At 38.9% G+C, this 25471-nt stretch overlaps 1 protein-coding gene across 4 annotated transcripts in view; it reads left to right on the forward strand.

Moving 5' to 3' along the window:
- The window catches only part of LOC134211256 (transient receptor potential cation channel trpm), a 371958-nt gene that overhangs the window by 293080 nt on the left and 53407 nt on the right, over positions 1-25471 (forward strand). For all 4 annotated transcript variants that reach the window (XM_062687969.1, XM_062687968.1, XM_062687966.1 and 1 more), the window contains 2 exons: positions 4381-4540; positions 4783-4919. In XM_062687969.1, the coding sequence (XP_062543953.1) occupies positions 4381-4540; positions 4783-4919 (297 nt within the window). The remainder of the gene's footprint in view (positions 1-4380; positions 4541-4782; positions 4920-25471) is intronic.

The raw sequence follows: 25471 nt of genomic DNA on the forward strand, positions 1-25471 counted from the left end.
AATGGCTCTAAGGATCGCTTGATAACTCCTGCAGAGAAGGTCGCTGAAATAGGTCGTCACTTCGTCAGCTCACACAATCTTGGGCAGAACATCGTCAGTCCACACGAAGCAGCCGTCAACGAGAATGCTAACAACATCCATTTGATTCCCAACGACTTCTCGGAGGAGTTGGAGATCTCAGCTGGCGAATTGACGGCCTATATCAAATCATCTAAGAATATGAAGGCCCCAGGCTTCGACAGCATCCTGAATCTCGAGCTCAAACCCATGAGTGCGCCGTTCTTTGAGCACCTCTCACTGATCTTCAATCAGTGTCTTCGGCTCAGCTACTTCCCATCGGCCTGGAAGTCAGCGAAAGTCATCCCCATCCGGAAGCCTGGGAAGGATCCTTCCTCACCCAAAAGCTATCGTCCCATCAGCCTTCTCTCAGGATTATCCAAGCTATTCGAAAAAGCTATTCATCATCGGTTACTTGAGTCTGCCGAAAATCTCAACATCTTGCTCGAGGAACAGTTTGGTTTCCGACGTGGTCGGTCAACTGTACACCAACTGACCCGAGTTACCAACGTCCTCAGACGGAACAAGTTTGTCTCGAAAACATCCGCCATGGCCTTACTCGATGTCGAGAAGGCATTTGACAATGTATGGCATGATGGCCTGGTGTACAAACTACAACGCTACAATCTTCCCAGCCACCTGGTGAAAATCATCAACAATTACCTGTCGGCAAGGACATTCCGGGTCTCAATCAGCGGAGCGAGTTCCAATGCGCACAACATCGTCGCAGGCGTTCCCCAGGGCAGTATCCTCGGGCCCCTGCTTTTCAATCTGTTCACCTCCGACATGCCAGAACCTCCAGAAGGCGGCATTCTGTCTCTGTTCGCAGATGACACATCCATCGTCTACAGCGGTAGAGTGATCAGAGCACTAGTGGCAAAACTCCAACGAGGCCTGGATGCCCTGACAGAGTACCTCACCAGCTGGAAGATCTGTATCAACGCGGCGAAGACCCAGGTCATCATTTTCCCCCACTCCAAATCCCCTAAACTGGTTCCGCCTGGGGATTGTAAAATCATCCTCAATGGCACGACTGTGGAATGGGCCAATCAGGTCGACTACCTTGGCTTGACCCTTGACAGCAAGCTTATTTTCAGACAACAGGTTGACAAAACGGTGACAAAGTGTAACGTCTTGTTGAAACTACTGTACCCTTTGATCAACCGCCGGTCGTCATTGTCCCTGAAAAATAAGCTTGCTGTCTACAAGCAAATCATCCTCCCTGTGATCGATGTGCCGGTCTGGGAGAGCTGCGCTAAAACCCACCACCTCAAACTTCAACGGGTCCAAAACAAATTCCTGAGGATGATCCTCAACACCCCTCCCAGGACAAGAACATCCGAGGTTCACCGTCTGGCCGGAATAAAAACCTCACATGAACGCTTTGGTGAGTGTAAAGAAAAGTTTAGGGTCCGTTGCTTGCACTCGGACCAACAACCCAGCCAACCACAGATCGTATATGAAAAGACAAATTTCATCGCATATGATGCTATTTAGTATCAAAATCGTATATAAGCACTAATAAAGGTGACCAAAATATTATAACTATCGTATCTAATACCTGAATTTGGAATATTTACGATTCATTTCGAGAAAGTCATAAATCAAAATAAACAATATCGCTTCGATCGGATTGAATTGGAAATATCGTTTATACGGACGCGCATTGTTATACAAATCGTATATTGATGAGCGTTTCACGTATATAGCTACTTACTCCTGTACGCCACCGAAGCCCACTGAATCTTATCGACAAATTAATTCAATTTTACTTACTTCATTCCTTTCGATATGCCTAAACGCCGATCTATCCATAAAGTGCTATTGCGCTGCTGATTACCGTTTCGTTTCAATGCCAAAATGCGTGTAAGAACTTGAAATACAACTAAATAAAACAATTTCGGATGTAAACACGGTGAAATAAAACTTTGCTGTTGTTGACGTTTCAACATCGTAAATATGTGCGCAGAATCATTTGGAATGCTGCGTAATCGTTGTTATGCATGAACATTATCGGAATAATTGCATACAGTTTTCATATGCGATTCAAGTCACGTTTATACATGCAACAACGACGTACTTAAATCGTTTTAATGTAGTATGTATCGTAATTTGTAATATCGAAGCTCTTGTCAGTACTAAACTTTCATCTACATTATGATTGTCAAAATAATTCTGCTTTTCAAGAGTTGCTTAGTAGCACCGATGGTAGGGTATCGGCCTTAAGAACCAGAGGTCGAATGTTCGAGACGGAGTTTGTTATATTTTTTTTATGTTTACTGTTCACTAGATCGTATTAATGCTTACGAAAACTCAAGCAAGTCATTGTTCAGTACGTATATGGCCTCCACTTTAGTTGGTATATGGCGGTTTTGTGCATTATATACATGATTCATTGTAGGCATATGGTAACCTATATCATTTGCAATACGTATCAAAATGTTGACTGGGAAGCGCTTAGGGCGCTAGTTCCAATCTAGGTTATCAAATTTTTATTGTAAATATTAGTGTACATAGTAGTTAGGTTATCAAATTTCTGAAATAATCAATTCCTCCTAAAGGATGATATGGTAAATCAAGCTAGATAATCTTTTGAAATTTTATTGAAAATAACCTTAAAAAAGAAACTAAAGTTGAAGGGCCTTGTGGCCAACCACTTGAATTGTTTTTAAAATACTGTACTATACAAAAATTGAAAAATAAACGAATTTAAGTCAAAAAAAAAGACGTTATCACGCATTGCAAGAAAAAAATGTTATCATGGACAATTCAAAGTGCCTCCAGTGAATATTTTAGTGGCTAGAGATCAAAGGAGGCTTATGTTAAATTTGTATTTTTCTGTTTATATTTATAAGTTTGACATTTCTATTCAAATATGTCGTCTGAAGAATAACTGGATTAGTGGGAAAATTTTGAGAAATTGAGGCTTGAACTTTGCTGCCTATGGTCGTATATTTGTAACAATCGACAAAAATAGTCATAGGAGAAATGGAACGATGAAGTTTGTGATACGCATTAGTATGAAAATCTCAAAGATTTTCTAAAGAAATTCAAAAATTACACAAACACTTTATCCAGTTGGAGTCCTCGGTAGAAATATTTCCATTACTTGGTATTTGAATGCAAACTTATTATGAAGAAAGAAGAGATGAAAGAGGGAATAAAGAGGGAAGAAGAAACATGGAAGGAGAAAAACGGAAAAAGGAAGAAGGAAAAGGTAGAAGCAAGAAGGAAGAAGTACGAATAAATAAAGAAGAAGTAAGAAGGATAAAGGGAAGAACGAAGAAGGAAGAAGGAAGAAAAAGAAGGAAGAAGGAAGAAGGAATAAGGAAGAAGACAAAAGGAAGAAACAAAAAAGAAGAAGGAAGAATGACAAAGGAAGAAAGAAGAAGGAAGAAGAAAGAAGAACACATGAAGAAGGAAGAAGGCAGAAGGAAGAAAGAAGTTCAAACAAGGAGTAAGGAAGAAAGAAAAAGGAAAGAGAAAAAGGAAAAAGGAAGAATGATAAAGGAAGAAGAAAGGAGAAAAAAGGAAAAAGATAGAAAGAAGAAAAAAAGAAGGAAAAAGGAATAAACAAGAAAGAAGAAGAAGGAATCCTATAAGCAATCTCGGAAACACGGAAAAGTAGTCAGAGAGGCATTTGGAAATGATGATATCATAATTCAAAGGTACGTGGAAACATCTGCAAATTATTTAGCAATTCATGTTTGAACAATAGATGCCTTCGTGCAAAAAAACGCGATTTCCCAGAAAATGTTAAAAAACGCGTAATCTCAAGAAATCGTGTACAAAATGCGTTTTTTTTTATATAAAATACATATATTAAATCTCATTAAGTTTTTATTTCTACAGATCTGCAAAATTAAGAGTACTAGTTTGCCTCATCTGCTGAGCTGCTGGTGATTAGCCAATACTAGTATTTGTTAACCTGCAATCATTCCGTTTCCGTCTCTGTACCCTAAAGTTTAGTACTGCACAGTTTTGAATCAATGATCCGGAAAATAATCAATTTTGCATGCCACAATTGCTACTAAAATTCTCAATAACATAAAACTTCTATCAAACTTTTCCAATCCTATTAGTGTTCAACAGTGTCATCATCGATTTGTCGACACTAGTTTCCTCCAATTAAGCCTCTGTATCAACCCGTCTCCGGAAAAAAACTCAAATTAAAAACTTTTGCAATATCACCTGGTCGTCGTACCGAGTCTTCGATGCTGCAGATGCCATCCACTTCACTACATAATACCAGAGCCCGCACCGTCTGTTCTAAACACATTAATAGAAACACGTTCTCCACGCTTCTGTCCGTCCAATTTACAGGTGTCACAAAGCAGGTCGGTGATGCTCTGCTGCTCGAAGGACAGCAGCGATCCGGGCGTGTTGTCAGCATTGGAATCGCCCCGTGGGGCATCGTCGAACGAAACCACGAACTGCTGGGACACAACCGGGACGTTCCCTGTCACAGTATAAGCTCACCACGGTAAGTTCCACTTGACTTGTTTCCGAAATGTTTTTCCTTGTCAGAGAATTTAATTTGTATTACAATACTGGGGGGCTTGTGGAAAAAAGCAACATTTTGAGTTTTGGTGATCCAAACTTGAGAAATTTGACTATAAGATGATAAATCCCTTATCACGAGTAGATTATTCGATTGCTGACAATGAGCACAAAATCACTTTTTGGCATGACTTTTCTCACCCGAACATTTTCCCATATTTTCAGCTCAAAATTGGCTGTGTTAAACAATCGTCACGCTTATTTCCTGCTCGTAGACAACGGTAGCCAGGGGCGCTACGGTGCGGAACTGATCCTGCGGCGGAAGCTGGAAAAATACATATCGAACCAAAAGTTGCAACCCTGTAAGTATCTTCCGGCTTGAGTCTAGCTCACCAAAAGGTATGATGCTGTGAACAGGTTTGAGTAGGGTATGGGCGGCACGCACGCATTTCTCGGTGTGCTCTTTGGAAAGGCGGGAAAAGCATTTTGCGAGCTCGAAAGAAGCTTAGCGAATAAATTGCTCACGTTTGCTGCTGCCTTTCCGGTGGCACTTGTTGCATTCGTTGTAAGATTCAGACGAGCACTACTCACGTAACCAAGTGTTCGTTCTTAACCGATGTGTCGATGCGAATATGAAGCGCTTTTAGCGTCTCTGGAGGAAAACTGCAATTTGTTTTGTGATGATTTTGAATTACTCTGGCATACTTTCACAATCATGGATGGAATAGTACCTCGGTTCGGAATGTGATGTAGCCGTGAGAACTTTTCATTTGGAAATAATGCACTGCAGAGGAATTCTCTATAACGCAACTAGTCAATACCATTGATAGAGAAAAATACATTTCATCTCGAATGTCACAAGTCTAACCATGATGAATGACACTGAATGTCTGGAAGGAAACCCATTTCTCAATAATACAGCATATATAAGTCAATTATAATGGCAAACATGAAGCGAGAAACATATTGTGTTGGGCTATTTACGTATGAGTGCTCTCATCCGTGTATGTACAATGATTGAAAAAACTACATATAAGAACTCATCAATTATCATCATTCAGAATGTTTTGAACCATAATCAATTTTGATTAAAGTTTAAGTGATAAAATATCTTTATCCTATGTGATATGGCACTATATCGCCTTAACATGTTACCAGGTTAGATTATAGTCCACTTATTTTATTTCTTTGTGAAGGCTGTGCAATAGGGTGTCCCAAAATTGGACCAAGTCTGGGATTTTGGGGGCTCAACCTTCAAATGAAAGCTTAGGGTATAACAAAAGAAAAATTGTTCTACGACAACTCTGGGAAATGACGTTTAGGGGTGGCCCCGACGCGTTTTATGAAAAAAGTGCATTTTTTATAGGTAACATCGAAAATACCGGTATATCGGAAAGAAATTCGATGAAACCCATCCATTTTATATTTTTTACATTTAACTTAGGGTCTATACTTTATGGTAAAACTTTGATACCGCATGTTTCAGGTCTATATATTTTTCACTGATGCTTTAAATGCCCAAAAATGATGAATTTTTCTTAATATTTTTTTATTAATGCATCCAAAACGGGTATCCATCATAATGCTTTCGAAACTAGATATACATAGAAAGGTGGGGAATTTTATAACGAATATTTTGCTAAAAATAGCAACCTCCTATCTCTATCCGTTTAAAAGTTATTCACGATTTACTGCAGCTTGGAAAAAGACTTTTTGAAATTTCGGATCATAATACCTGCAGCCGAATTCCGAAGGTTCAAGAAAAAATTGAAAAATTTCTTTATAAAAAGAGATTCATAAATTCTCTTTCTCTTTCCAAAAATGTCTTCTCTTCATACCGCATTCCGATAGACTGAAGAGAAAGAAAAAACTAAAATTTCTTGCGAAGAAAAATATTAGTTCTCCTATTTTCCACTAGATGTCTTTTGACAACTATTTGCATACTGATTGTTCAAAACATCCTCATATCGAAAATAAAACTTGCTTTCGCTTATTGTTACCGAAATAATGAAGGGATAGATAATGATTAGTATTCAATATAGTGATGGAAATATGCAGTAACAGCAACATTGTTGGGGTTTGTTCAAATATATCGTAACGCAATAGGGGGTTGTTTGATTTTTGTTACGCTTTGTTACGCAAAATATAGGGGGTGGGGTCCTTCGAAATATTGTTACCCATAACAAGTTATTTGCATAGAGAAAAAATATTATACGAGGGGTGGGGTTCATAAAAACAACGTTTTTCGCGTTACGTAATATTTGAACAGGCCCTTGTGATAACGAATGCTCGCGCTTAGTTTCATAGGGGCGTAACTTAGCGATTTCTCCTAATCGATTTTATATTTTGTCAATAACTCTATTGTTTCAAAAGGTTGGTGCAAGAGACAATCATCCTTTATCACACCAAGCCATTAAATCATCGACAAACTTAGCTTAGCTTTAGTTTTAGCTTTAGCCTAGCTTTAGCTTAGCTTTTGAAATCTGCGTACTTTGTATTATAATAGTTGATTGTGCACATATGTATCATGATATTTAAATAATTCGGATGTTTTGAAATGTTTGCCTTGAAAAAATGTAATCAAATAATCAATCAAACACGATTCTTCTTCTTTCTTAATGCCTCTACATTCCATCCATTCTATTAGCAGTTATTTATTGAAAGCTTTTCTATGCTGACCATTGCATGAATATGTATCTTGAGTGGTAATTAATTACAATGAATGCATGCCCAGGGAACCGAGAACATTTTCACATTATTTCACACTCATTATGGGAAGTGAAGACTCAATTATACCGTCAAATTTCATCTCAGAAAAATCTCTTTACGAATTTCTCCCACAAAAATTTGGAAGAAATTTAAATTCTCGTTTTCTTTTTCATCTGTCAAAAAATTTCTTCCACACTTTCGTCGGAATTCCTAAATAAGAAAATTTTGAAAATCTCTTCGAGAATTTCTTTTCTTACAAGAGATTTTTTGACCGGAATTCGGCTGCTGGATCATGTTTTGTTTAAGTAAAGAAACGCCTACTTTTACATACCAACCAAATGAGCGCTTTAATAACCAATATAGTATTCATATGAGTTGCATAAAATTGATTTTAAGACTTATTTGAGTGTTATAATGGAAACCCAACGATGGACCAGCAGTAACATGACTGACTACAAATTGTTCAGTTAGTCTGGGTGAGTACTCAAATAGATTGATGAATAAGGTTTCAAAACTACCCATAGGTAGGTTCAGCTATCGTTTCATGGTTTGGTGAGCTGTGCAATGTTTCGCGATAACATGGAAAATAATTGTTTTCTGACCAACTTAATTTTTTAACCAGCACGATCATGTGAAGTTAATCCGGCTGGATCATTTTGGTCCCGATTTATCGATGCAATCAATTTATCATTGTATTCAGTATTGGTAGGCAAAATAGTTCGTAATTAGTGTAGATTGTTCTTATTTCCAGAGATTCCGTAGATGGTAGATGCCAAATATTTCAATATGCATTATAAAATAATAATGATAATAGTAATTTGTGTAACTAGTTGCAAAAAGATGATTTAATCAGCATGGTTGTACGTTTATCCAACGAGGCTTGCCGAATGAGATAAATACTACGAGTGCTGATAAAATCGAGTTTTGCAATTAGTTGCACACACTATTTTTGCAATGGCGTAAAATGAGCTTCAATATGGCGTAAAATATGACAAATCGATATCAAAATGATCTAGTTGGATTTGCTTTACATGATCGTTCTTGCAAAAAATCAAGATGGTCACAAAACAACTAATTTCCATGTTATCGAGAAACATTGCACAGCTCGACAAACCATGACACGAAAACTAAACCTACCTGTGGGTAGTTTTGAAACCATATTCATCAATCTATTTGAGTACTCACCCAGACTAACTGAACAATTTGTAGTCAGTCATGTTACTGCTGGTCCATCGTTGGGTTTCCATTATAACACTCAAATAAGTATTAAAATCAATTTTATGCAACTCATATGAATACTATATTGGTTATTAAAGCGCCCATTTGGTTGGTATGGAAAAGTAGGCATTTTTTTACTTAAACATGGTCCAGGTATTATGATCCGAAATCTCAAAAAGTCTTTTTCCAAGCTGCAGTAAATCGTGAATAACTTTTAAACGGATAGAGATAGAAGGTTGCTTTTTTTAGCAAAATATTCGTTATAAAATTCCCCATCTTTCTATGTATATCTAGTTTCGAAAGCATTATGATGGATACCCGTTTTGGATGCATTAAGAAAAAAAATATTAAGAAAAATTCATCATTTTTGGGCATTTAAAGCATCAGTGAAAAATATATAGACCTTAAACATGCGGTATCAAAGTTTTACCATAAAGTATAGACCCTAAGTTAAATGTGAAAAATATAAAATGGATGGGTTTCATCGAATTTCTTTCCGATATACCGGTATTTTCGATGTTACCTATGAAAAATGCACTTTTTTCATAACACGCGTCGGGGCCACCCCTAAACGTCATTTCCCAGAGTTGTCGTAGAACAATTTTTCTTTTGTTATACCCTAAGCTTTCATTTGAAGGTTGAGCCCCCAAAATCCCAGACTTGGTCCAATTTTGGGGCACCCTACTGTGCAACGAGCCTCTAGGTCTGCACCCGTTGTGAAGTCCGTCTAGGTTTCAATCTAACGCTTGTTTGCAGATTTTGTTTCTGTCCATACGTAAAATGTAGCCGATCCAGCCCCACTTCCATTCCCAAATGTGAGCCCACGTGGCTCCATTAATGTACCGTAGGCATCTGTTGATGAATTTCTGTAGCTGTTGAAACACACAATGTTTCACTTTCGTATAGCAACACAGACTTCGTGATGAAATTAATTTGGATACTTGTACTTTAACTGAACTGCCTGTTTTTCCAAATGTATCGTACACTCGTAAAGGCAACCCTTGTCTATGACGATCTTGGTGTGGCCAAGATATTTGATGCTTTCAACATCCTAAACTAAAATTTAGATTTAATCAGGAAGGGGTCGCCGTGTTTACATCCAGTCAGTGTTGTGCTGAATCATAATCAGGCGATGATGATTGCAATTTTCATGTGAAAACTTGTCACGTGAAAACAGTAGGCGAGTTGTCGCCGGCGACAACTTCTCAAATAGTGTACTCAAACGATAATAAGCACAGAATTTTCATTCAAACATTAATCTTTACTATGATCAGCTAATTGTCAACAGTCCCGTTATATCTTCTATTTGGCGTTATGGTTTCATGGTAGTGAGGAAAAAGTGTTCAAAATGTAACGGTAAGTGCTTCAAATCAAGATACGATTTTCAAACGATTCTTAATCGCTGGCGAGTTTTTATCATCTGATAATTAAAAAGTAAGATCGCGGGTGAGTTTGATCATCCTCGATTTTTTGAAAATTTGATTTTTCCCAACCCTGCATCCATTGATTTGGTTTTGTTGACGTTGATGACTAAATCTGCCGATGCGGTGCGTTTTGCAAGGTCGTTCAGATCATCACTCAGAGCGCTATTCGGCCAAGGAGTGCATGTTATCAGCCAATTCGAAGAAGTTTAGGGGCTCCATGGTTGTAAGTTGGCTAACAGCCCACAATTCGGATTACTACTGTACGCGTGATAATGTTTGCACCATCGCAGAAATAAGGTTCCCATTTGACCTGTGCATACAATACCTTGGTTTTCTTTGCATGTGTGTGTGTAAAAGAAAACGATTTACTTAGTTTGACAGTTACACCATGATTTGTGCCACGCGCAAATGTCGCAAAAAGACATTTTGATCGCCGTTGGAGTGTCCCGGTGAATCGTGAAAAGAGTTTTAGACCGAGAAAAAAAAGGACAACTGTCCGCGAAGGTGTCCAAAGGTCGTCCGAGGTCAGCTCAGGCTCCGTGGGTTGTTGCAGCCATCAAAAGAAAGATTCGGACGAATTCAGTGCATTCAATGAGGAAAGCGGCGAGGAACACGGAATCAACGACTTTACGGTACGGTGCGAAAGATCGTGAAGGAAGATTGCGGGGCGATGTCGAGGGCACGAAAAAAAGCTCACATGATCACCAACTGTATCCGGGAGCTACGAGTTCAGCGATATCAGAAAATTTTGAACTTCCTCAAGCGAATAATCCGGTAATCCTGTTCACCGACGAGAGCATGTTTACCATCGATCCCGTTTCAAATTCTAGAACCGACCGCTATATTTGTTCTCTCCCATCAAAAGACGAGGCCGTCGAATATAAAAATATGTGCCTGACAAAGCATTCTGGATTGATGGCTTCCGATGGCAAAAGAAGTGGCACTTAGAAGTGGTTGCAGGGACGTCTGCCATTCCGGACGAAGGAAATGTGGCCGCCATCCAGAACGGATTTTAATCCGCTGGATTATTCAGTATGGCGCATCATATAGTACAATGCCTGTTCTAAACGTCATACGAGTACAGCAAGCCTCAGACAAACATTAACCAATACCTGGAGTAAAATGGATCCAGCCTACATAATTATGACTTGCCGTGCGTTCCGAAAGCGTGTGAAGGCTCTAATTGCAGCAAATGAAAACTCAATCGATGATCAATATAATTTAAGACTATAAGAAGCATTCCCCCTTTGAATAAATTTAAAAAAAAAACAAAGTCGAAATTTATGAGATTTTTTAAAATTTTGACTTTGCTTAATGGTGCAAACATTAACCGTATGCGTGACGGTATTAATCACACCAACCAGAATGTCGTCGGTTGCGATTAGAAACAGTAGCGGTGATAGAATATGTTATTTTATTCACTTCAGCTGGGACAAGACCCCGCAATCTGCATGAGGCGGTCTCGTACTTTGATGAAGCCAAGGATTTTTTCAACTTGCGCTGCACTTTTTTAGTAAGAAAAGATTATAATTTGGCCTATAAGAAACGCAACAGTCGCGCAAACCTGATGCCTGCATTGCACTATGGTCCAGGACACAGTTTTATGCGGAAAGATGCATTTCACGCCAAAACTACATTATTTACAAAATAAAAATGTAGTCAAAGCTTATCAGAATAGTTAGGTCATCATCAAGGCCATATCAAAGAATAGGGTAGCCCATCATCCAAAAAAAAAAACAAATATAATTTTATTTAATTTTTGAAATACTGACATGTAATCAATACCAAATTTTAAAAACGACTTATCTGCTTTTGTAAACAAAGATTCAATCGTAGATTTGACGAATCTGGAAGCTCTCTCACGCAAACAAATACCATCAACAGGTAGCAGAAGCCTTCATCTACGTGTTGGTTTGGGATTTGGTATTACATATAATGTTGTTTAAAATTGTAACGCCGCTTACTCCAATAAATTTAGCCAAAAAACTTTTTCTGTAGCACTTAAGTTAGGTGATTTAGAGAAGACCTGTGCGCCAATTGGAAATTCTGAAAAAAATGATTTCAAACGTTGTGAAATCTTATACGTGAATATTTACATTATGTGGAAGATATTGATTTTAAAAATGTATTGGAGGTAACCACTTTCCATTCGATGGGACTCGAACCCACGACCCTCAGTACGCTAGACTGGAGCTTTAACCAACAAAGCTACGAAGGACCTTCGTCGGCCTTTGTAAGCGGGTCATTTGGCCTAACGCCATTTGACCATAAAGTCCATTTGGTATAACAGTCATTTGGAATAACGGACATTGGCATAATTGTGAACAGCGATAAAAGTTGGGGTTATTTGACATAACGGACATATGGCATAATTTTTTTTGTGACCATAAAATTAGTTATTGACTAAGTGGTGAAAAAAACCGGAATGGTGAATATAACACTGCTCGATAGAATTATTAAAAGGCATAATCCTTTCCGAATATGAAGCAATGGTGATTGTTATCTCTCCATTGGATTCATGATTTATCCAAAGAATGCTAAGAATAATGTGTTTTCTCCTTTATAATGAAGCATCTAGCGTGATGCGTTTTCCCGGGTTAATGCAATGGTGAGTGTGATCTCTGCTTTAAAAGTAGGCGCTTGCAGGAATAAGGCAATGGTGGATGTTACCCTTTTTTAAAATTATGCGCATGACCAGGTTAAGGAAATGGTGGATTCAATCGGAGATGTGATCTTTTCTTCAAAAGAAGACGTTTGTCCGGCATAAGGAGAGAATAAATACCCAGTCAACACTAAATCGTATATGATGTTACATAAGATGCTAAAGTGAAGGCGATATATGTACTTCCCTATACAACTTGTACGTATATCGCTTCTGCTTAAGCATTTTATGTTGTATTATATACGATTTTGTGTTGATTGAGTGTGATCCCTTCTTTAAAAGTGGGCGCTTGCCCGTATTAAAGTAATAGCGGATGTAATCCTTTTTTCAAAAGTATAGTGGGCGTGACCTCTTTTTTAGAAGTAGGCGCTTGCCCGGATCAAAAAAAAATGGTGGATGCAACCATTTCTTTAAAAGTAGGCGCTTGCTTGAATTAAGGCATTCAAGGATGTGATCTTTGCTTCAAAAGTAGGCGCTTGCTCAGATTAAGGTAATCTAGGATGTGATCCCTTCTAGAAATGAAGGCGGCTCGGCATAAGGCAATATTGGGCGTGATCCCTTCTTCAAAAGTAGGTACTTGCCTGGATTAAGGCAATGGTGGATCTCTTCTTCTTCTAAAAGTAAATGTAATATAAAATTTTTATGGAAATGGAAGTTTGTTCAGAATAAGGCAATGTTGGATGCGATTCGTCCTTTGGATGTAGGCGTCTGCCCAGACAATCTTGAATTTGATCCATTCTTGAGAAGTAGGTGTTTGTCGGACATCAAACAACGGGAATTAAGATTCTTTTTTTGGGTGCAGGCGTTTGCCTGGAATGAGTAAATGATTGTCCCTTTCCCAGAAGTATGAATCTCTTTCTCAGAAGTATTTCTGCTGTTTCGTTTGAGCGTCCTTCTGAAAATATCGACCATCAGTCTAAATCTATCAGAAAATCTGCTCGATCTACTTTATCTAAGTGAAACAATATATTAAATAACCCTTTCCTTTCACAGTTTCAAAATATGGCAAATGACCGTTATGCCAAATGGCGTTATGCCAAGTGACTTTATGTCAAATGACCCAGACCCCTTTGCAACCTAGCGGCTACTGAATGAGCTCGAGATTCTCAAATTGGACGTATAGTCAAATCACTCGCAATCCATTCCTTCCTCCGGAAGTTCCTCCAGGAATTCCTTCCGAAGTTCCTCCAGGAATTCCTCCGGAAGTTCCTCCAGGAATTCCTTCCGAAGTTCCTCCAGGAAATCCTCCGGAAGTTCCTCCAGGAATTCCTCCGGAAGATCCTCCAGGAATTCCTCCGGAAGTTCCTCCAGGAATTCCTCCGGAAGTTCCTCCAGGAATTCCTCCGGAAGTTCCTCCAGGAATTCCTCCGGAAGTTCCCCCCGGAATTCCTCCGGGAGTTCCTCCAGGAATTCTTCGAGAAGTTTTTTTTCAGGAATTCCGATAATAGTTTCATCAAATTTCTCCAGGAATTCCTAGAAAGTTTCTTCAAGAAGTTCTTTGGAAGTTTCTCCAGGAATTCCATCGCAAGGTTCTCCAGGAATTCCTCCAGAAGCTCCTTCAAAAATTCCTCCTGAAGAAACTCTCTAAGAATTCCTAAGAGTGCATCCTCCAGTGCAGTTTCTCGTGAGATTTCTTTTGAAGTTCTTCTATGATTTCCTTTAGAAGATGCTCCAGGAATTCCTCGGAATGTTTTTCAAGATATTCTTCCACAGGTTTTACCTGAAATTAGCTTCTCCAAGAATTCCTCGGAAAGTTCCTCCAAGAGTTCTTTCCTGAATTCATACAAATGCTCAATCAAAATTCTTCATGAATTCCTCATGAAGTATCGCTCTTCCCTCATCGATCGGTTCACAAGGTCACGTGGGACTCCCGTGACGGCTTTACAGAGAATCAAATCGACCACATCTGCATCAGCCGAAAATGGAAACGGAGCCTTCTTGATGTACGGAATAAACGTAGTGCCGATATCGCGTCTGATCATCACCTCCTCATCGGCGAAATACGCCTGCGCATTGCGCACATTCGTCGGCAGGAGGAAAGAGTTTTCAGACGATTCAACACACGCCGACTGGAAGATGCCACGGTGAAACGGTCCTTCGTTGAAGAACTGGAGACGCGTGCTGCAGATATTCCGGAAGGTGGCAGCGTGGAAGACCAATGGACTGCCATCAAGAATGCCTTCATCGCCACCAGCGAGAACAATCTGGGCGAACTGCGCACCCAGAGAAAACAATGGATCACCGATGAGACTTGGAGGAAGATAGAGGAGCGAAGAGAAGCCAAAGCCGCGATAGAGCGATCAAAACCAGAGGAGCCAAAGTCTTAGCCCGTCAACGATACGCGGCTCTTGAGAAGGAAGTAAAACGCTCATGTCGACGGGACAAGCGAGCGTGGGCAGACTCTCTGGTCGAGGAAGGAGGGGGAGCCGCCGCCATCGGGGACATTCGCCTCCTCTACGATATCTCACGACGCTTAAGCGGGGCGAAGATGAATGCAACGATGCCTGTGAAAGACGCGAATGATCAGTTATTGACTGACCCAACTGATCAGCTGAAACGCTGCTTCGAGCACTTCGAACAACTTTTTCAAGTGCCAGCCAGGCCATCACCACCTCGGCATGATCTGCCTAGGATCCGACGTATAACACGCGTCAATACCGAAGCTCCATCACTGCTAGAGATTCAAACTGCCATCCAAAGCATGAAATCGAATAAAGCCCCAGGGGTCGACCGCATATCAGCCGAGATGCTCAAAGCTGACCCCATGACATCCGCTCAACTACTGCATCGTTTATTTCGTAATATCTGGGACACCGCAACTTTCCCGGTCGACTGGATGCAAGGTATCTTAGTGAAGGTGCCCAAAAAGAGTGACCTGACTGTACGCGATAACTGGCGAGGCATTATGTTGCTGTGTACCGTTCTCAAAGTTCTGTGCAAAATTATCCTAGCCCGGATTCAGGAGAAGATCGATGCGACTCTCCGGCGGCAGCAGGCCGGATTCCGTGCCGGAAGATCCTGTGTGGACCATATTGTCACGCTCCGCAATTCTTGAGCAGGTCAACGAATTCCAAGAGTCCCTTTACTTGGTATTCATTGACTACGAAAAAGCTTTCGACCGTCTCAATCACGAGAATATGTGGGGCGCCCTGAGACGCAAGGGGGTTCCTGAGAAAATCATCGTTCTCATCGAAGCACAGTACGAGGCCTTTTCGTGTAGAGTGCTGCACAATGGGGTCCTGTCCGATCCTATCCGGGTCGTAGCTGGTGTGAGGCAAGGATGTATTCTATCACCGTAACTGTTCCTCATCGTAATCGATATAATTCTGGTAGATGCGATTGACCGTGAATAGTGTTACCAGACGTACTCTTTTAAGAGTACATGTACTCTTTTTGAGGGAGAAAAATTACGTACTCTTCTTTTTCGGATAGAAAGGACATATGTACTCTTTTTAAATATTGTAAGTACCAATTTGATTTTCAAACTTAAAATTGCAAAGTAAATCAATTTTCCTTAGTTTGAACAAATAAAGTACGCTAAGAGTGTTTTGTCACTATTTGAATTGAACGAATTTATTATTTTCATGACATTTAATTTATTCAACTGTTTCTGGACACGCCGAAATTTAAGATAGGTCGGGAATTTCGAACATTATTTAATCGTTCGTTCGTATATCACAGACTGCGTCCATTCAAGTTTTTAAAGCTATTCCTCGGATATCAGACGGTTTCAAACTCCCTGTTTCCTATGAAGATTCAATTTGCCCAATAAATTCGAAAATATTAGATAGGTTCATTAGTTTTTATTCTATAAATTGTCGTTTTACTCCTTCATTCTCATTTAGGAGAAAATTGTTTCAAATATTCTGTGATTATTATTCAAATTTTCATAACAAAAATATGTTGAAAATAATTAATTTCGACTCAAATCCCGAACATGACTCATATTTCAAGCACTGGCTTTTTAGCGTTCTAGAATTCAAAATTCCATGTGTTTTTCGTGGAAAGAACTACGCGAATAATGATGAAATGGACAGTTGTTTGAAATAGTAGTCATGTTCGGGATTTAAGTCAAAACAGTACAATATCAAATTTAAATTGTAAACTAAAAAAATAATCATGGGTTGTACTCTTTTGTACTCTATTTTCACTTTTTGTAAATGTACTCTTTTTAGTCAAACCGGATCTGGTAACACTAACCGTGAACCAAACCGCGGGCTGTTATGGCAGCCTATAACCATGGAGCACCTAAACGACTTCGAATTGGCTGATGACGTTGCACTCCTCGCGCAACGGCGCTCTGATATGCAGAGTAAGCTCAACGACCTTGCCGAGCGCTCCTCCTCGGCAGGTTTAGTCATCAACGTCAACAAAACCAAATCGTTGGATGTAAACACGGTGACTCCTTCCAGTTTCACAGTAGCCGGGCAACCAGTGGAGAATGTTGAAAGCTTCCAATATCTTGGTAGCCAAATGGCGTCAGACGGCGGTACCAAGATCGACATAGGCGCACGGATCAAGAAAGCAAGGGCTGCCTTTGCGAGTTTAAGAAATATCTGGAAAAACAGGCAGATAAGTGAACGCACCAAAATACGAATTTTCAACTCTAACGTGAAATCTGTGTTGTTATACGCCAGCGAAACATGGTGTGTATCAGTGGAGAACACTCAACGGCTGCAGGTGTTCATTAACAGATGCCTGCGGTATATAATTCGGGCCTAGTGGCCTCACAACTGGATCTCAAACAACGAGCTCCATCGTCGTTGTCACCAGAGGCCGATAGCAACAGAAATTCGGGATCGGAAGTGGGGCTGGGTCGGCCACACTCTACGTAGGGGCGGAAACAAAATCTGTAAACAAGCATTAGACTGAAACCCAGCGGGACATCGCAGCAGAGGCAGACCCAGAGGCTCATGGCGGCGAAGCCTCTATAAAGAAATTAAAGAAGTCGACCGAAATCTAACCTGGCAACAGGTTAAAGCGATAGCCGGGCAACGCTCAGGATGGAGATCTTTCAAGTCGGCCCTTTGCACCACCGGAGGTGTACAGGATCCATAAACTAAACTATCTTCAATAATTTCTTCGATTTTTTTTCTCCATGAATTTCTTCGGAAGTTTCTAAGGGAGTTCGTCCAGAAGTCTTTCAGATATCTCCTTCGGAGATTCCTGCCAGATTTTTTTTTGAAGCAATTGTCTCCAAATTCCCTTTAAAAAAATCTGTGAGTCCGGAAATTCCAAAGGAGCTATAACGAAATTTCTCCGTGACTTCCTTCAGAAACGTACTTGGGGATACATTAAGATTTAATTACGAACAGTCTCGTAGAATGTCCGCCAGCTTCTTAGTTTTTCCTTGTTTCACTAGTCTCGCTCCTAGAAATTCTTCCACTAGGCAGGAGTTATCTTCTTCGAGTTCCTCCAGGAGTTTCCGTTGCAATTACTTTAGGAATCCTTTTACAAATTTCTTAATTGATTTTCCAAAAACATTCTTGGTATATTCTTCCAGACGGAATTCACGATGGAATAATCGTGGGAATATTCTGAATCTAGTCCTGAAGTGTTTCTTGAAAAAGTTCCTGAAGAAATTCGTGGTTAAAATCCTTATAGAAATGATAGGATGAATTCATTTCTTATTAATTTCCCAATGAATTTCCCGGAGGAATTCCCAAAAAAAACAGAAAGAGTTGTTGACGAAGTTTCTGGAGAAATTTGTAAAGGAATTCCTTGCTCGAATTTTAGAAAAAAATTTAGATGAGTTCTTGAAATAATTTCAGGTAGATTTCCCGATGAGTTTCCAGAAGATGTTCTCGAAGGAATTACTATCATAATTTCTTTTCAAAATGGAGTTTATGAGAAATTAACAAAAATCTTTTTGTGTAATTGTAATTGTGTAATTGAAATTTTTAATGAAATTCTAAAAAAAAAATCAGACAAAAACACTAATAAGACCGATAAGACATAGATAAAAAAATCCAATGTCTGCCAAAAGTTATTTAATTGTGTGAGCCAATTTATTTAGAATTTATTCAATTATCAATTTTAAATTTAATTTTAGTTTGGTTCGGGATATGAAACGCAGCCTTATAAAAATATGGATATGATTGCCCAATCATATGATAGCAAAATATGCTCAATGCTAGTTACAGTAAGTTGCCATTCAATAATTTCTGGATACTTGGAAGTAGATAAATGCAATATGAATTTAACTGAAAATATATATTCCGATAGGATGAACTTACCAGTAAAATGTACGAAACCCATTACCCTACTTATAACTACTAGCTCTTCAATAGCCATTGGCGTGATAAAAATATTCATGCGGGGACGCGTCGATTCATTTTTTACGGCGGCGGCTTGGCCTAATTTAGAGAGCACTTTTACCTACTTGGATTAGGGCATCCCTACAAAAAACAGTATTTTCTATCTACTTTTTTTGTTTTTGTTTTTCCAGAAAAGTCGTCTTTAGGTGACTTTTAGAGCTCAAAAACGATGCAACTTTTGATGTATAAATATGCTTAATATATTTTGCTGATCAAAAGTTATAGTCGTTTTTCTGTCAAAATTGCGTTTTTTCAAAAGTTAATATCTCCAATCGGGGTAAACCAAAAAATATGTACACCCGGCATTTGTTGTGTAGGGGTTATCACGCCTATCTAGAGAGTAGGAGGTTGAGGGTTTGAGTCCCTTCAAGATACGTGGATTCTTTTTCGCAAATTTTGAATCAATTTGTCCATTTAGAAACATGTGCTGTGCATATGCACAGCCAAGATATTTAACAAAAAAAAAAGATTTTCGTACGGCCGAGTTGCCGAATAATATGCAATTAATTGTAATCAAAATCGTTTTGTGCTAATGAAATATATGTGCAGCTGTTCATGATATATATTACACTTATTTGTTTTAAGTGCGTCCTGGGAAAGTGGATAGTTATGTGAGCACATATAAATATTAAAATTAAAAATGACGAGTTTTCGCCAATAAATATGTGCGGGTTATTCTTAGTGTATATCCTTAAACGTCTTCCAAAATCGCAGAAATGCACCTTGAATATGTTCTGGTGGAGTGTAACCATCATAGTCGGAAATGTAACCACTGAATACCGAACCAAGGGACCGATAATACTACTGAAAAAAAAAAACTACGTCACAACGCTCAGTGTGAGCAACAACACTGCCTGCTGAGCTGTATTATCACTCTATCACTTCTGACGCGGATAAAACCAACAATTCATTGGAGAGTTGTAGCATAGCATCTTCCCAGAAATGATGAACTTCTCGGAACTTCTCAAATACATATCTGTAGAGGGAAACATTTTTATTAGCATGAACGAATTTACGTATCCAAATAGCATCATTACAATAAATTTGATTGCTCTCAACCTTTGCTTACTCAAACCCTTTCCAGGTTCCCACGAATAAATCAAATTTGACGCCGGATTTTTCATTCAGGCCAGGTTTTAATCATTCTATTTTTCTATTCGCGACAGCTAGCGCCAAATATTGGTTAGTTATCTTTCCTGTTCTGTGGAAGGTTCGGAAACAGTAAAACAATCTTCAGGATGTGGTTTAGCCACTGGGGTGAAATGTTCCGTATTCAATCGCTGTTCAAGCTGCTTTTTCTGCAAACAGGAGTTTCATTATCCTACTCTTCTAAAATAATCAAGGTCGTAATTCTCAACCGTAGGACTATTTTCGACTGATGCCGTAGACAGATACCAGGAATATTATGAAGCTTCGATGCATAACAGCCGGTTACCAAAGGCTCTTGAACCCGTGCTATCAATAAATCACACATCTTCCCATTAGCAGTAGACGGTAATGGCATTCATTGAGGCTTTCACCACCAGCCAGTGTCAGTGGGCGATACGACATAGCATAAATACCCCACGTCGTACCAAAGGTGTGAAAGCGCCATCAACCATTCAAATGGAAGATATTTCACATGGTTGATCTCACAAGAAGGTTTATACATATGAAAGCATACACTGAACCGTGCCCATTATTAGAAGCCCGATGGCAGTTTCCAGCTTATGGGCGTTCCAGAGCGCTCTGTCGCCAATCAAGATATGAACCATATTTCCACATTACCGCCGTGAATTGCTTTCTTTATCTTTTTTTCATTCACCGTACGCTGAGTGCCAAAATTTGACTAAGGCTGTGAAGCACCATTTTTCCTCGCTTATTGATCGGGCACGGTAACGATATTTTTATGTGCAGGATTTCCCGGGAAGCTGCAACAGGAAACCTCGTTTTGATTGTTTTCATTCAATCTCCGGATAAGCCGTTCTGAAGGGTTTTCTCTCGAACAAAGTTTTTTTTTTCTGTGGCACATAAAAGACTCTGGCTTAGAGTCTTATCGTAATGAAAAGTAGACATTTAGAACGAACTGAAATAAATTGAACTTCCTAATATATTTGTCGATGTTTTATGCCAATCTTTTGCAATCGGATTTCACCTCATTTGTCGATGATTTCGTACCATCAGATAAGGCCCTTTCGGTTCTAATGAATTTTCACTACAAAGGTAAATTATTAATTAGTTGTTGCGCATGACTGTGTTATGCATGTTCGTTTCGTGGCAATCTTGTGGAAAATTGGGTTTGATTTTCCAGATGAGTTGCTTATCAGCTAGCTAGCCTGGCGTTTACACTTTGTGACATGATCGGATATTGTGTAATTAGGTGTATATAGTATCACTTTCTCTTGAATAAGCTCATCGTTCTGAATGAGTTGTAATGGATATTGACCTGTACTTCTCATTTAAAACTCTACGTTTAGTGGTTGTACCTTCCTGTAGAGTATCTATTAGTGGTCTGTCTTTTGTGTATTGAATTAAATACTGTTAATGTAGATATTTTTCACATGTTTACCTACACTTTGTTTATTTGAATCCATGATAAGAACTTATTTTAGTATGTTGTATCATCCTAATTTTGATTGCGATAAATATTACATAGCTTTATTGCGGTATACATTCTAAATAATCGGAAATTCCTCTCAATACAAGTTTAAATTCTTTGTTCAATTATTCATCACCATTCAAACGTCGCGTCGTCCAATCGAATATTTGTTCTGCATTGAGGTCGTACGAGGTATTTTGATAATATTATTCATTTATCACAATCATTATAAGACAACCATTTCCTTAAAATAAATCATGACATTTTTAGACATGACGTACAAATTTTTAAAAACGTCGTACTGATGAATTTTGGATTGTTGTGGAAAATACGTAAACGCACTTTGAAAAGCAAATATGGTGCAATAATGAATTTCTACTATTATTTTGCTTCCAAAAAAAATATTTGGTTTTATTACAAAACAATGATAATTATTGTTCTGCTTGTTTAGGATAATGCGTATTCCTATCTAAAAGGGGTTGAATATGGCTGTCATGTATTTCAGCGATAGCTGAAGTTTGAATTCCGGTTCGGTTTGCGAAGTTTTCAGGTGGGAAATAGTGTCCACTGCTCTAAACTACATTTCATGCATGCTACAAGATACATAGTTATTCACATGGTAAAATGGTTGACAGAGATGGCAATTGTTGGTGAGAGCATGGGAGAAGATTCAATTCAACTAATTCAGTGAAGAAAAATTAAACGAGCCCTTATTCGTCTACTAGACAAATGATATTTTCGATGAAGCATTAATTGGGAGAAATAGACTTATGCACTGAAGCTAATAGGCCCCATCGATGTGAACTCAAGAGTAATTCAGAGAACCTGTACCATCCGTTGAAGTATTTGAATGCCTGTTGGATCAGCTATAAATATTGCGCGGAAATGAACATGTTTAATCATAGCAGTGAAATTGTAAAAAATCCCATTCTACCATTTGTTTGATAGGGACACGGCAGGTATTTTCGTCTGTTCGTCATAGTTTCGAAAATCAATAAAAGAGACTTTTTTTTTTGTAAAACTCATACGTACCAAATCAAAAGCTCAGAAGAAACGTTCTACTATAGTGGAGTTCTAGCAAATGTGCGTTGCTTTCGTTGGTTTTAGCCCCTACGACGATGGACGGAAATACCTGCCGTGTCCCTAGTTTTAAGAACATTTCAGAACAGAAATTCGGTTGAAAAATAGTGAACATACACATACACTATGATTATTATTATTATTACCAGATTAAGACCGGAGTGGCCTATGCAATACTTAAAAGTCTTCTCCATCGATCCATGGCTGCACTTTGCCAACCACGCAGTCTGCGTAGGGTCCGCAAATCGTCCTCCGCATACACTGGCGGTCACTTTTAAAGAGGTTTGCATTTGCCTTTTTTCTGTTTTTTTTGTTTGAAAAAAAATCAACAAAAAAAAACGAAGAACATTCAGGTGGTACTTGAAAAGTTGTAGACCAAGTAATTGATAAAATCCATCCGCGTAAAAAGTGTGTATGATTACGACGTTTTATATTTCTAGATCAACATTCGTGACAGCCAAAATGTAATAATCACAGTATATGTCCACAAAAAAGCTATTTATTAGGACGAGAAACTGGACCGAGGCAGCATCCATAAATTACGTAACGCCTAGATGCTTCATACAAAAAGTGTGACATAGGGGAGAGGAGGTGTTGAAAATGGCCAACGTACACACCAGTCAAGCAGTTCGACGAACATTGACTTCGCCCCCAAGAAAACGTTTCGGTTGCTGCTTTGTTTGAACGTTTGTGAAGTTGTTCAAACAACCATTTGACAGTTGGCGGCTCGGTTAGAAAAAAATTAAACGGTTTGATTTGGTTTGAGTTGTCGGGGGTGGAGTCGATGTTCGCCGAACATGTTTGAGCATTTGTAGTGAAGTTGCACAAACCCCCATATGTTTTTTGATGGTTGGTGCCGAAGTTTGCGCTTCGATCGTTCGTGTGTGATATTGTTGGTCGAATAAATTGATTGTTCGTGCCGCTGTTGGTAAAACTTGATGGATGTTTGAAGAAACGAGAGGTGGAGTCAATGTTGGACAAACTGCTTGACTGGTGTGTACGTTGCATTATAAACAACAATCTTGAATTCTGGAGTAACGTTTCATTTTTTATTTCTTCACCACGAGCATTATGGACGCAAACTTCAGATGATTTTCAGTTTCATCTCGACCCACTTAATTTTATCTACCGAGATCTCAGCAATGCGTGTAATTTTTACCGAGATTCACAGTTCTAAATGAACATGTGTTTTACCGGGATTTGATTTAAAGTGACGTTTAGTAGGTTAGTAGCAAGCAAACATCATTATTGCTGTCAAATCAACAACGCAGTCTACGAAGGAACCGCCATCTTCATCCTGACTGCCTTATTCTGTACATCAAAACAAATGTTTGTCAATACATAATCAATACAAACCTTCTAAATTTCCGAATGCCTCCGTAAATTTCCAATTTTCTCATCCTTTATTTTTGAGATTTTTGGCCCGAGGCTGGTTCATCTCAAGTTTCAAAGGAATTCTCATTAAAACCCCCACAGAAACTATTCCATGAATTCTTAGGCAAAATTCCCCAATAACACCACCGGAAATTGTCGCATGAATTTATTCGAAAATCCACGATGCACATGTACGGGAATTCCACCAGGAATTGTGCAATAATTCCCCCCAGAAGTTCCTCCAATGAATTTCCCCAAAAACTCATTCAGAAATTTCACTAAGAATTTGTCCATAAATCGGAAATTCTTACGAAAGGTGATCCTCCGGAATTTCTTCGGAAATAAATCCAAAGAATTCTTCCAAACATATCCCTCAGGAATTCAAGAAATCCCTCAAGAACTTTCTCCAAAAATTCCGAAATTTTTCTCCGGAATTTCATTGGCGAAACCCTCCAGGAAAGTCTCCGGAAATTCACCAAAGAAGGAATATCAACGGAATATCAAAGTTATTCGCCTTTAACTGGATAATCATAAACCTTTTTACCCCATCATGAGTTACTGCTTCCCCAGGAAGGGATGAGCTTTAGAGACATCAACAGCTCATGGGGTAGATATCAAAGACTTCTTTTACCTCCAGGTCTCAGGGCGTTTGGTAGTAAAGAGGTATTTTCGAACGAAAGTGGCGAATCAATTTGATAAGCTAGTCGTTTACTTCTATTGAATTATTCCAAATTCATGGGCGGTTAAAAGTCAGCTTGGTATGTCTAGCAGCCTTAGACAGTTTGATTTTGTCGGCACCGGTTTATATCATGCAAGATCATCGAATAGCCGAATCCGAAAGCACTTGATGAGCTTTCCATAGTTGAGAGAGTGTGACTCTGAACACTTATATTTGAATATCATTTTTAGCCAAGAAAAAATATTTTATTTATACAGACATATTTTTCTACCCTGTGAATCAATATGGTCGAAGGTATAGTGAGGTTTTAGTTATATCTGAACTCTAGTCGAGCTTTAAGCAAAATCGGTTCACGAGGAACCGAGATCTAGAGCTCCAAATTTCACCATTTTGTATGAAGAAAGAGCGTACTTTATTATGCTGGCCAGTGTATATCTAAATATATTTTTGGTGCAGTTGTATTGGCTTTGCCACTGCACTATCATATAGAAACTATGCACACAAGCAGTATGCATAAAGGCCCATTTGTAACACTGTATTCGTGTGGGTTTAGACCAGCCGTCACGACTGGGCCTTGGGTACCGTGGGGTAGGAGACGCCGCAGTATGCCCGATGCTTTGACAACCACTTCATCCTTCATATGTTATTGTTCACCGCAACAGCCCTGCGTATCAGCTATCCCCACTGCAATCCAACCTCGTCAATCTAACGATTAAGAACAGTCGAATGCCAGATATGATGTGTATGAAGATGGTAGGAGATTATATAGGTATAAGTAAAAATAGATCTGATTTGTTTTGATTGGAAAAATTGGAAACTATATTTGAAAGGTAAAATGAATTAAAACTTAGCGTAAATAATATTAAAAAGATC

This window comes from Armigeres subalbatus, chromosome 2, assembly GCF_024139115.2.
Source record: "Armigeres subalbatus isolate Guangzhou_Male chromosome 2, GZ_Asu_2, whole genome shotgun sequence".
Lineage (NCBI taxonomy): Eukaryota > Metazoa > Arthropoda > Insecta > Diptera > Culicidae > Armigeres > Armigeres subalbatus.